At 60.3% G+C, this 12960-nt stretch overlaps 1 protein-coding gene across 3 annotated transcripts; it reads left to right on the top strand.

Annotated features, from left to right (window-relative positions):
* The first annotated feature begins 1229 nt into the window (after positions 1-1229).
* ZC3H12A (zinc finger CCCH-type containing 12A) lies at positions 1230-12541 on the top strand. 3 transcript variants are annotated; one of them, XM_033837885.2, is made up of 6 exons: positions 1230-2224; positions 3950-4425; positions 8762-8901; positions 9893-10127; positions 10623-10729; positions 10923-12541. In XM_033837885.2, exons 2-6 carry the CDS (start codon positions 4031-4033, stop codon positions 11795-11797), a joined length of 1752 nt encoding a protein of 583 aa, XP_033693776.1. In that variant the 5' UTR covers positions 1230-2224; positions 3950-4030; the 3' UTR covers positions 11798-12541. The 3 variants fall into 3 exon arrangements, with proteins under 3 accessions (XP_033693776.1, XP_033693758.1, XP_033693767.1); XM_033837867.2 differs by lacking the exon at positions 1230-2224 and adding an exon at positions 2962-3094; XM_033837876.2 differs by lacking the exon at positions 1230-2224 and adding an exon at positions 3260-3389.
* Positions 12542-12960: the final 419 nt, after the last annotated feature.

Genomic DNA, 12960 nt, shown 5'->3' with positions numbered 1-12960 from the left:
CACCATACACTTCCTATTGTTCTCTTTCCCTACTCTGTTATTTAGAAGCAAGTCACTAAGCCCGGGGCACATTCAAAGGAAGAGGAGAGGATAATTAGCCTGGAGAAGGGAGAACCTACATGTGTTATTTGTAAGATTTGTCTCTACCCCGGCCCCACCCAGCTAGTTATTTATTCAACAGTTTATCTCTACCGGCACCAACTCAGGGATATGGATTTTATACTTTGGGCTACTATCTAATACTCCATTATCCATTTTATTGCTCTAATTGTTGCCGCTTTGGCCACTGGGAGCTTTTGGCTCCCGAGTCGCTTTGACACACTCCTACCCTTTTGAGTTTGGGGCACTTCCTAACTCTGGCACCACGAGACACTCCAAGCTCACATTTTTCCCTGTCCCAGCCCTAGAATCAGCCGTTTCTCCGAGGAAGTAATATATTTTTAAAACAAACCCTCCAATTATCTTGTCAATAGTCCAAATGTACTGCACTGCATTTGAATACATGATGAAACAGTTCATTTGTTCAACTGAATTTTAAAACATACTTCAATTTTTATAGCTCCTAGTGTGACAAGTCTTTTTTTTTTTTTTTTTTTGGCCATGCCATGTGACATGTGGGACCTTAGTTCCCTGACCAGGGATTGAAACCACGCCCCCTGCAGTGGAAGCACAGAGTCTTAACCTCTAGACTGCCAGGGAAGTCCGACAAGTCTTTTTAAAATATATTAGGAGCCTCAAAACATGGGGGGGATCTGGCCCTTTCTCCATTTCCAGGAGGGCTTGTGGGACTGAACCTCTGCGGCCACACTGCTAAGGCTTGGGGGCAGCCTGCCCACGCTTCCTACAGTGGTGACCTAGCTCCTGTGTCCTTCCCAGTTTGAGCTGCCTGGTGGAGCTACCGAAATCCTAGGTAATTCCTGGGACCTTTCTCTCTCCAGCCTCTCCTCGCCGCCCCCCCCCCCCGCCCCGCCCAGGGGGCAACCAGTCCCGGAGCTCTGCAGACCCCACTCAGGCTAGCCAGGTGCAAGCAGGTGGCAGGAGAGCAGGAAGGCTCCAGGAAGGAAGTTGGCAAGCCCAGCCACTGACACAGGCGTTCAAGGGAAGCGGGGGGGGGGCGGGGGGTGTGGAGCGGGTGGGCTGAGCACATTAGATCCAGAGGGCTCCTGCGGATTCGGGCCAAAGTTTGCAAAATCCAGCTAGAAGTGGAGCAGGGTTTCCCCGGAGCAGTCCTGGGTTCTGCAGAAAAGAGTCAGCTTCTCGGGAAAGAGCCGCCTTCATGAGCCGGAAGAGAGCGAGACTGCGGCTCACTCTGGGAGGACACGGAGCTGCATGACTCATTGCCCAGTCCTGCTGGCTCCCTCTGGCACAGTGCTGGGCAGCACAGGGCCTGGGAGTACGGGCGGAGTCCCAGCCCGTCCTGGCCCAGGAGGCGGTCCAGGCTGGCAATCACAATCCGGCACATAGGGACATAGACAGGGGGCTGTGGGAGCACCGAGGAGGAAGCAACTCAGCACCAAAGGAGTCTGGGCAGGCCTCACAGAGGAGGTGACAACATCAAAAAGAGGAATAGGGGGCTTCCCTGGTGGCGCAGTGGTTGAGAGTCCACCTGCCGATGCAGGGGACACGGGTTCGTGCCCCAGTCCGGGAAGATCCCACATGCTGCGGAGCGGCTGGGCCCGTGAGCCATGGCCGCTGAGCCTGCGCCCGGAGCCTGTGCTCCGCAACGGGAGAGGCCACAAGTGAGAGGCCCGCGTACCGCAAAAAAAAAAAAAAAAAAAAGAGGAATAGAATTGGCCAGGCAGCAGTAGGGAGGGAAGAAGGGGAGGGCACTCCCGGGGCTGAGATAGGAGATGCAAAGGCACGGAAGTGTCTGCAAGGCGCTGACACAGTGCCTGCTGCCCAGCGAGTACTCCATAAATGCGAGGTATTATCACTGTGGTTGACTTATCATCATTATGTTTATTAACCTGGACTCATTACTTAATATTTTTACTACCGTAAAGGTAGTTAATACAATGAATGAATGTCTAAATATACTGCACTTTTCACTGAATTTTTCCCAACTATAAAAGGGTCTGTTCTGAAGATTATGTCTACAGTACACACAGCACTGGGCAGGAGTAGTGGTGAGCACGTGTGCTGGCACACGGAAGGAGCCTCGTTTTCCCCCTCTCCTGGAGGCCAGCCCCTGGGGGTCCTGTGCCTGGAAGACGCAGAAGAAGAGGTATTTGGGGGTCTTTAAAGATGACCAGACAACAAAGCAGGGGCTTGGCTAGGTGGGATCATTGGTGGTTTCAAAAGTGACAAAGGTGGCACCTGGGGCCCTGGAATGGGAGCTCCTGGTCCTGGTTGCAAGTCTTTCCAGCTGGGACAAGGCAGGTTGTACCTGCCCTTCTATCCTGTCAAGGTCCTTATTTCAGAAAAAATTGTACCTGTCCCTGGATGGGGCCCCAGCTCTGTGTACCTGCTCCAATCACGGTGTACCTGTTGAGTATTCCTGTCTCAATGCGAAAAGTGCCTGCCTGGGTGTACTGTCTTGATAACTATGGCTCTGCCTCCAACCGTGTGTGTGGACCAACGCCTGTGTCCCGTACTGTACCTTCCGCGTACTTAGTTAGGTCTGAAAGTACGCGGCTGTACCTGTGCCTGTATCGCCGTACACTAGGTCTGCCCGAGCCTAACTCGGTGCGCATACTTGGTTCAGCCTGGGCTTACCTTACGCCTGCGGGCCGTGCACTCCTGCCCTGCAGATCTCCTCGCCGCGGGAGGCTAGAGGCTCACGGAAGAGGCAGCTCCCCGCGGCTCCAGCCCGGATTCCTGGCCAGGCCTGGCGCTCTCGGGCCGCGGGGGCGGGGCCTGAGGCCTGGGCTGTGTGGGGAGGGATGGGGCGGGGAGGGGGCGGGGAGGGGGAGGAGCAGGAAGGGGCGATGGCCGCTCCGCCCCCTGCCGCCCGGGCCGGCTCTCCCACGCCCGCCCGGCTTCCGCGTCATGGTCCCGAGTGCCGCCCACCCGCCCCGTATAAAAGCGCCGCCGGCCTTGCCCCCGGGACTCGGCCCCATGGAGATGCCGCCGGCCGCGGCAGGCGCACGGCAGGGTGAGGCGCGCGCGACGGGGATGGGGCGCGAGTGCGGGCTTAGGGGGAGGGCGGAGGAGCGGATGGGAAGGGCTTTGGCTGGGACTGACCTGAGCGGGAGGGACGTGGGGCCGGTCGGCTCCGGCCTCCCCTACCCCCAGGATCCTCCCAACTTAGTCCAAGTCGGAGGATCTTGGGGGTAGGGAGACCGAGGTCCGGAGGAGGAAGACAGCGCTCGCGAGGCTCTGGGCCGGGACACCCTAAGCGTCACCGAGCCCGGAGGCCAACCAGAGTTTCCCAGCAACTTTTCTCTCTGGTGGGTCACCCCGGAAACTTCCCCTCCCCCGGTCCGGGAGTCCGGCCACGGGCCCCGCGCCTCCTGGCCTGGGCTCCGAGCACTGGGCAGGCGGGCGGGAGGAGGCGATGGCTTCAAGGGGGAAGCCCCCCCACAACGCAGTTCCAACCCAGTGGGTTTCCATCTGAGAGCCCCGCCCCGCAGCTGTCGGGGCGCGTCGAGGTCCTCGGAGGCCTCCCAAGACTTCTGGGTCCCCTGGGTTGGCGGGGGGCTGGGGTTGGGGTGGGAGGAGGGGTCAGACTGCCTAAGTTCAAGTCCTTGCGCCATCAGCTAACAGCTGGATGACCTAGAGCAAGTTCGTAACGTCTGTGGCTCAGTTTCCTCCTTTGTATTATGGGAATGATGCTCCCTAGCTGGGAAGGCTTTTGAGAGGATAACAGAGGCAACACGGAAGATGGCTTTGCATTTTGCATACTGCCACCAGTCCGTGTGGTCTCATCCTGTTGGATGGGGCGGGGTCAGGAGAGGGGTGAGAGAGAGAGAGCCATTCCGCACCCCTAACCCTCATGGTTGTCATACAGGAGCTGTGACAAGTGCCTTCCACCAGTCTGAGCTGTGAGTGGCCGGTGGAGAGAGAGGCCCACCCAGGAAGCCACCCCACCATGAGTCTGTGGGAGCTTGAAGACGGCCACAGCTGCCGAGGGACCCCCAGGCCGGCCCAGGAGTCCACGGCTGAGGAGGCAAGGACTGCAGAGCTGCAGATGAAGGTTGACTTCTTCCGGAAGCTGGGCTACTCATCTGCTGAGATCCACAGTGTCCTGCAGAAGCTGGGGGTCCAGGCAGACACCAACACTGTGCTGGGCGAGCTGGTGAAACATGGGTCAGCGGCCGAGCGGGAGCGCCAGGCATCGCCGGACCCTTGCCCTCAGCTGCCTCTGGTCCCCCGGGGCGGGGGCAACCCCAAGGCCCCCATCCTGGAGCCCTCTCCCCCCGAGGAGGACAAGGAGGGCAGTGACCTGAGGCCTGTGGTCATCGATGGGAGCAACGTGGCCATGAGGTACATGTCACTTCTGTGGCCAAGACTGTGGCCGTGTGTCTCTGCACCTCTGGTAGAGAGGATTTCAGAAAGGAGTGTGACCTCTTCTCCAGACTGGTCTAGAGGAAGGGAAAGCCCTTTGTGGAGGCCCTACTGTGTGCCAGGAGGCTCCCTTAATCCTCATGGCTTCTTGGAAGTAGGTTTTAGGGATGTTTGAGGGAGCTCAAAGTGTTGCTCAGGGTCACACGACTGGTAAGTGCCGGAGCAAAGATTCGAACTCAGGTCCTTCTGTCTCCAGAGCTACCTTATGCTCTTCAAGAGGGACCAGACTGTGGGCTCCAGCTTACTACATAGGAGCCTTCTTTCCTCCTCCATGAGATGGGGATAACCCACCCCCTCAAGTGGTGGTTGTGAGGAGTGAATGCACAGAACCTGGAGAGAAGTAAGGGCTCATTATCAGTAGTAGTTGTTGTTATTGTTACTATTATTCAGAGTCTGGGACTGCTGAGGCCTTGTCCCAGACCTGGGCTCCCATGGAAGCGAGCCCAGCTACTGAGGCCTTTGCAGCTGTGACCAAGAGTAACCTTGAGGATCTGGCTCTACGTCAGGGGTGTGGGTGGGTAGCTTGATCCTTTGGCTCCAGGGGAGCAGTGACTTGGGTCACTTCTGCTGGAGCCACCTGTGCTGGCCTGGCCTCTGAGGGCTCCCCAGGGGCCAGAGCCAGGACTCAGGCCCATAACCATCCCACCTCTCCCCTACGCAGGCTCGGGGGGGTTGGGGGGGAGGGGAGGGGTGGCAGGAGGGCTGCCGCGGACCCCAGGGAGCCCAGACTTCCCTTCCATCCAGGCCCTGCCCTCTGGCCCTGCTTTCTCCCAGTCCTTTCAAGGCAGGCTGGTGAGTCAGGGTTGGGTGGATGGTTCACAAGGAAAGGTTCCTGTGGGTGTGGATGGGGAGATCCCATACACAGGTGTGGAGTGGGAAGGGCTCCTCCCCTGGCTTCCCTGAGGTCTCTCAGGTGGGCTGCCTAAGGCCTCTAGGCCTTTGCCCCCTCTGCCCCTCCCACACCTGGCCCACCTGGCCCAGCTCAGCTGTCTGACTGGTCCTGGCCCAGCTCAGCAGGTGTGCAGGTGGCCCTCTTCCAGCCACTTTTGGGTCAGTCAGTCTTCCCATCTCTGAAATGGATGGAGCCTAGGTGGAAATTGAGGAAAGCTGGCATCCACAAGCCAGCGGCCGCTGGTCCCGGTGTGTGCTTTGAGAGTTAGGGGATCCCTTTCAGCAGTGTTTGGCTGGGATCAGTCAGTGGCTCCCTCCTCCAGGGGCTGGGCCAGGAGCGCCGAGCCCCGGGGGCAGCCATGTGCTGTGTGTGTTTGTGTCCCGGCAGAAGGAGGAGGGGCCTAGGCGGGAGGAGGGGCAGGTGATGCAGTGGGTGGCCAGAGGCCGAGCCGCAGGGGCTTTCTGAGCTGGGGCAGTAGCAGGAGGGGAATTCCAGCCTCAAACTTCCTGTCTCAGCTGCTGCAGGGTTCCTGCCCTCCTGCCCCCTCCCGCCCAGGGCTGGCGGGCCAGCCCCTGCCATATGCAAATCGTGGGGAAATTCACCTCTGTTTCCTTCTAAGGGAATTTTTCTCCACTAGCTGGGCCCGGCCCAGGCAGATCTTTTCACCTGGGTAGCCTGCCTTTTCGCCCTGCCCTGTGCCCTAGGGCGGGAGCTGCTGAGCTGGAGTCTCCTACGGAATCGCACATCTTACCGGAGTCTCGTTAGACAGGCTGAGGGGCCCTGACCTTCTGGGCCGACAGGACTGTGGTGTGGGATGGGAGGATGTCTGGTTTTCCCGTGCCAGCACAGCTTCCTCCACAGCAGCGAAGGGGGTCTAAAGTTAGCTGTAGAGAGGCACTCCTGGCTTGGGAGGGCAGGATCTGGGCTTGACTCAAGGGACTGGAACATGTGTTCTACTTCTCCCAAGACTAAGGCTCTGACCACCTGCTTAAGGGATATTCTGGGGGCTAGGGCGGCTGAGAGCAGACTTGTCCCCAGCCAGGGTTTCTGCTGCCCAGAAGCAGTACACTGTCCTGGAAGCCCCGGTGTCCCATGAAGTCCCAGGGCTTGCAGGTGCTGGCCTGGGATGGGGCATATGCAGGTACACACGTGTGTGTAGAAGGAGGCAGGTAAATGCATGTGCAGACTGCGTACCTGAGACGGGGATCCAAGGCAGAGATGATCCCATCCCCACATTTCTGGGGAGACAGAAGGCCTAGGGCAGGGGGAAGCACTGGGCATTGCGAAGACAGACCTGGGACCTGACCCATCCTGCCAGGTCAGGGAAGGCCTCTCAGAGGCAGTGACACCTCACCTGGGTCCTGACAGAGGAGAGGAGTTTGCCAGGTGCATGGTTTTCCCTGTTCCCAGCCTGCCCCACCCTCTGAACAGTTTGTTCACACTCAACTTCGGGAGCTTTTTTCTTTCCTAAATAAACCTCAGCTCTTCTGTTAGGGGCAATCCAGTACCCCCAGATGTGGGTTCAAGTTCTGCCTCTTACCAGTAGCCAGGGGACCTTCGACGAGTCTCAGAGCCTTGTAAGGATGAAGCAAGGAGGTGTGACACGTACCTGGCCTCCAGCAGGTGCTTGGTACCCACCCATCCCCGCTCCGGGCCTGCTGTCAGGGTTGGCACTTGTCTCTGTACTGTCGTAGCATCAACACCCGTGGTGGCTATGAGCACAGCCTCTGGGTCTGCATTTCGGTTGGACCGCTGCTACTGTGTGATGCTGGCAACTGGTTGCCCTCTGTGGACCAGTTTCCACACCTGAATAAAAGGGCAAGTGGGACTTCCCTGGTGGTCCAGGGGTTAAGACTGTGCACCTCCAATGCAGGGGGCTCGGGTTCAATCCCTGGTCGGTCAACTAAGATCCCACATGACACGCAGCACAGCAAAAAAAAAAGTGGGGTGGGCCAGGGCCCTTTAATGATAGTACCCTCCTCAGAGACTTGCTGGTGATTCAGTATTGAGCATGGAGATCAGGGCCTGCCTCACAGCTCTCAGTAAATGTTAACTTTTATTATAAGCAGGCCGGCAGATGGCAGGGAGGCCCCACCTGGTGGGAATGAGCCCTGCCTTCCGGCTGGACTTTGCCTCACCTACAGTTTACGGAGACCTTCAGCCCTGGGAGCCCCCCGCCTCACTCCCAGACAGCCTCTGTGCCCGCCAGCTACCCTACCTCCCTTTCTACTTCTCTTGGGGCTCCAGCTATTACCGCCCCCAAGCCAGCCACAGGATGTGGTTGGCCATGGAGTTGCCTCTTTTGCATAACGCTTATTCTGTTTTATGTGCCAAATAATGAGAGTCTCAGTTGTTCGCTGAGGGGCAGGGACTGTCGGGGTGAGAGCCCCAGCTCACCCCTTCCAGGCCCCTAGCCTGGTCCTGGAGCCCTGCCATGACACCCAGTATTACCTGGGAGCCCCCTTCCATTCCCAGGAAGCCAGCTGGAACCTCCACTTTGTTGGACTGTCTTTGGCCTCAAGAAAACAGGAACGTTGTCACACTGACATGGGCCCTTCTTAAGGAGGCTGCAGACCACCCGGCCCATTTTTCAGACAGAGAGGCTGAGCCAGAGCAACCTCAGGGCTTGCGTCTGGGCCCAGCCGCATTTGGATGGGGTGAGGTCTGGTCCACGGCCCTGGGATGTCCCATTTCCCAGCTCTCCTGCTGGCAGAGTCCCCAGAGTCTTCCAGACCATCTTTTTGCCTCGGGTCATGCCTTCTCCAAAAGGGCAAGAAGAGAACAGGGAGTCCAGGCGTTTTGGGGAATTGGCAGTCAGAGGAAAAGCAATTCCTTTCCCTTTCAGAACGGAAGGCCTCACAGCTGCCTCCTGCCCTGTGTCCCTCGCCCTCCTCAGTCCCAGCCCCTGCGGTTTGAGCAGGACTGAACTGTAATCCAACTTTAATCCGGAGCAATCTGGTTTCTCCTTCCCAGCACCCACCCCCAGCCCTGCCGAGCCGGCGAGGGAGGGGTGGTGACTCAGTCAGCCTGTGTGTATCTGTGTCCCCATGGTCCCAGTGCCTTTCCCCCACCCCCAGGTGTGTTGTAAGCGGCCTGACCCTTCCCCATGTGGGAAGCGAGTGCTGCCAGATTCCTGGGCGTTTCCTCACTGTCAGGAGACGGAACCTCAGGGAAAGCCCCGGGTCTGGCCATCCCTGGCAGTGTGGGAACCAGCAGGGAATACAGGCCCTAGGCCCCCGGCCAGAAGGCAGGGGGCTGAGCCCAGCAGCTCCGCCGACCAGGGCAGGGGCTGGAGTGCAACCCACCTCCCTCCTGTGCGGATCTGGGAGCAGCAGGCCGACCCCGTCCTCTTCTCCTCCCCAGCCACGGGAACAAGGAGGTCTTCTCTTGTCGGGGTATCCTCCTGGCAGTGAACTGGTTTCTGGAGCGGGGCCACACAGACATCACAGTGTTTGTACCATCTTGGAGGAAGGAGCAGCCTCGGCCCGATGTGCCCATCACAGGTGAGTGGCACCTCTGAAGGGGCATGGTCTCCCTGCCCCAGGAGCCCCTGTTCTCAGTAGAGACCCTTTGGGCGTGAGCAACAGCTTCTAGATCCCAAGCAGGGACCGGCATTCTTTTCCTGGCTTTTGCTGTCCTCAGCATCCCTGCTCTGAACAGCAGCCCTTGGAGATCACCTTGGGCAACCTCTGCCTCCGGGTCCTGGGCACCTCCCTCACCTAATGGTGGCGTGCTCTTGCCATGTCCCCAACGGCACAGGGGCGGCGTGGTGTGGCGGCTAAGCCCCTGGGCTCTGGAATCCTGGCTCAGTCCCTTCTGGCTCTGAGCCACTTGCCCCTCATCTGAGACGCGGGATGGGGTGAGGATCTGATACACTCGCAGGGTTGGTTGTGAGGATCACACGGGTTAATGCACGTAGGTGCTCAGAAGAGCACCTGGCACACACACAGCAAGCGCCAGCTGCCACCATTGCTCTTACATGAGCCCCAGCCTTCGGGAGGAGAGCCTGAGTTTATTTCCCTGGAAGTCTTGAGATGTGGGGGCAGGCTGGCTGGGGCCGCCCGTTCCAAGAGAAGCAGCCCCTTCTGGGTGGGTCCTTCTGTCCTGGTTGAGACACTCCTCTGACCCCAGCTCAAGCCGCGGCTCATTCCTAGATCCCTCGAGAACAGGCTGGGCGCGACCAGGCCTGGTGTCCAGGAGCGGGAAAGAGGCAGCCCAGCTCTACTGAGGAGCCTTCCCTGAGCAGGACCTGCCAGCCTGTTCTCCGGGGTCCTTGGTCTTTGGGCAGCAAACTAGGCGCCAGGCCCAGCGAGGGGCTGGGCCTCAGCAGAGGGGCTGCGAGGCAGCGAGGGGCTGGGCCTCTGCAGAGCCTCTTCCTGTTCCCGCGACCCTGGAGTTGAGAGCCCTGTGTCCGGCAACCGGGGGTTCAGGGAGCCCTGCGAGCTGGCTCTGGGTCCAGGCTGGGCCCTGACCTGCGCCCCTGCTGCCTCCCAGACCAGCATATCCTGCGGGACCTGGAGAAGAAGAAGATCCTGGTGTTCACGCCGTCGAGGCGTGTGGGCGGCAAGCGCGTGGTCTGCTATGACGACCGCTTCATCGTGAAGCTGGCCTTCGAGTCCGATGGCATCGTGGTCTCTAATGACACTTACCGGGACCTCCAGGGCGAGCGGCAGGAGTGGAAGCGCTTCATCGAGGAGCGGCTGCTCATGTACTCCTTCGTCAACGACAAGTACGTTCCCGACAACGCCGGGAGGTGCCTGTGGGAGGGGTGGAGCTGGGGCAACTCTGCTGCAGGGCCGTGGCCTCGGGCCCAGGCAGCAGGCCCCACTAGGAAGGGTCAGGCTGGGGCCAGACTGGGGCTTTCTAATCTGGGGGATGGAGAAGGAGCATGTGGCACAGGGTGGCCAGTGCTTCCAAGAGAGCATCTCCACTCGCCAGCACCGAAGCTCTGACCAGAGGCCAGCGGATGCAGCCTTAGATTCAGATGTTCGGCCTCTGCGAGCTCCCAGCAGGAGAGTCGCCCTAAAGGCGCCCATGGCTGCGGCCTTCTGGCCTGGGACCTCCTCCACTCCCTTGGGACAGTACCCCCGAGAGCCCAGGGATGTCCTGCTGGGCAGACACCAGTTTTAGGAGCTGCCCTCCTCTCCGTGCTATCGAGGCTTCCTGTCCTGCCCCCTCGTCGGCACTGGGAAGTCCCCCTTCATGTCTCGCACCTCCTCCACAGGTTCATGCCCCCTGATGACCCCTTGGGCCGTCACGGGCCGAGCCTGGACAACTTCCTGCGTAAGAAGCCACTCATGGCCGAGCACAGGAAGCAGCCGTGTCCCTATGGTAAGACCCCCAGCTCCACCCTCCAGGGCCCTGCTCACGCCATCCCCTTCCTCTCTTGCCTGAGTCGGGCTGCGTCCCACGTTCTTTCTCTCGGGGACTCCCAACCCCATGTTTCCTGTGCTACCCACTTCCGTCTCCCACCCCCTGGTTCTAGAGCCCCCCCGGCTGAGAGCCCTCCTTAATTCTCTCCCAGGGAGGAAATGCACCTATGGGATCAAGTGCCGATTCTTCCACCCCGAGCGGCCAAGCCGGCCCCAGCGCTCTGTGGCTGACGAGCTCCGTGCCAACGCCCTCCTCTCGCCCCCCAGGCCGCCGAGCAAGGAGAAAAGTGGCCGGCGGCCTTCACCTTCCTCTCAGCCCGGCTCTCTGCCAACAGAGCACGAGCAGTGCAGCCCGGATGGGAAGAAGCTGGGGGCCCAGGCATCCCCGGGAACCCCCCGGGAAGGCCTGACACAGACCTTCAACGCAGCAGGCAGGAGCCTCCCACCTAGTGGGGGCAGTGGCAGCAGCTTTGGGCCCTCGGACTGGTTCCCGCAGACCCTGGACTCTCTCCCGTATACCTCCCAGGATTGCCTGGACTCGGGCATTGGCTCCCTGGAGAGCCAGATGTCAGAACTCTGGGGGATTCGAGGAGGCGGCCCTGTTGAGCCGGGCCCACCTCGGGGCCCTTATGCCGGCTACCGCCCCTATGGGGCCGAGCTCCCCACCACTCCGGCCTTCTCTGCCTTCGGCCGGGCCGTGGGTGCTGGCCACTTCAGCGTCCCTGCTGACTACGCACCCCCGCCAGCTGCCTTTCCACCTCGAGAGTACTGGTCTGAGCCGTACCAGCTGCCCCCAACCACCCCAGTCCTGCAGGAGCCCCGGGTGCCGGGCCCAGGGGCTGACAGGGGCCCCTGGGGCGGGGCGGGCAGCCTAGCCAAGGAGCGAGCCAGCGTGTACACCAAGCTGTGCGGCGTCTTCCCCCCGCACCTGGTGGAGGCTGTGATGGGGCGCTTCCCGCAGCTCCTGGACCCCCAGCAGCTGGCCGCCGAGATCCTCTCCTACAAGTCCCAGCACCACAGCGAGTAAGCCGGCCAGCCGCCCGGGCAGCACCTCCGGCCTCCGAGGGCTGCCGGGCTGGGCTTTGAGCCTTCGAGCAGCCCAGCCCCGGCCCCAGCCTGGAGGCTGCGCAGAGGGAGGATTCGAGTAGGGAAGAGAACCCACAAACCAAAGATACTGTAGGATTGGTTCTGGCACCTCTAGGCGTCCGCCAAGGGGTCAGGAGCGATCGCCCTGTTGATGCACATTGTGTCTGTAGTTCAAGGAGACGCTGCCGGTAACGGCTGTCAGTCCGTGGCTGAGGCCCAAACCCTCCTTCCTCTCAGAGGGCGGGGAGGGAGGCAGCGGGGAGCAGAGGCCTGGGCTGGGGGCCCTCTGCACGGCCCCCCACCTCCGCCCCGTCCCTGGGATGCCGGCCTTGGCCGGCTCGTTGGGCACCGTGTGCCCGCCCTCCGTGGGCCCTCCTCTAAGCCAATGAGGCCTCGTCCGTGCTCTAGCGGGCACGGGGCTTCATGTTAGTAAGCAAGATGCTTCTTAATAACCCACTTCCTCTTCCGTCCCACTCTGTGCTCCTATCCCATCGCTCCTGCAGGGTCAAGGGCACTCTGCCCCACCCTCTCCTCCTCCCCCCTTCCTCTGTGTTCAGAGCCATCTCGCCCTTCCCCAAGGGGGGACATGTGTATGTGTGTGTACAGGTGTAAATGTTAAATATTTTAACTGGAAAGCCCTCGCCTCTCTTCACACATCAATAAAGTACAATCTGAGCCCCTCTAAGAGGTGATGGTCTTTGTTGCTTCCGGGTGGAGCCGGCTCCTGGGTGATGGAAGGTCACAGGTGGGCACCCCGGATCTTCCTCCACACCAGCTCCCTGACCCTTCTCTGGAAGGAGGGTTTTCTGAGTTCTACCGAGAGTGCTCTGTCCCTTGGGGTAGAGGAGTCCTTCCTGGGGCCTTGGGTCAGGCCTTGAGAGGAGGCGGCTGTGGACACACGGGCAGAGTGTCAGGAAGCAGAAGCGTGAAGCTTGGAGTCCTGAGGCTGCAGCGTGGGGAAGGGGTGCTGTTGCGGGAGAGTAGGGGGATGGATCAGGCTGGCCCCTCCGTCTGCCCCGTGAGCAGAGCTGAGCGTTGCAGGAGAGCTTGTAGAGTGGGCCTAAGGGCTCAGCTCTGTCCCATCCTCCCAGATCTTACCCTGCT

This window comes from Tursiops truncatus, chromosome 1, assembly GCF_011762595.2.
Source record: "Tursiops truncatus isolate mTurTru1 chromosome 1, mTurTru1.mat.Y, whole genome shotgun sequence".
NCBI classification, from domain to species: domain Eukaryota; kingdom Metazoa; phylum Chordata; class Mammalia; order Artiodactyla; family Delphinidae; genus Tursiops; species Tursiops truncatus.
This window is presented reverse-complemented; position numbering and strand designations above follow the sequence as displayed.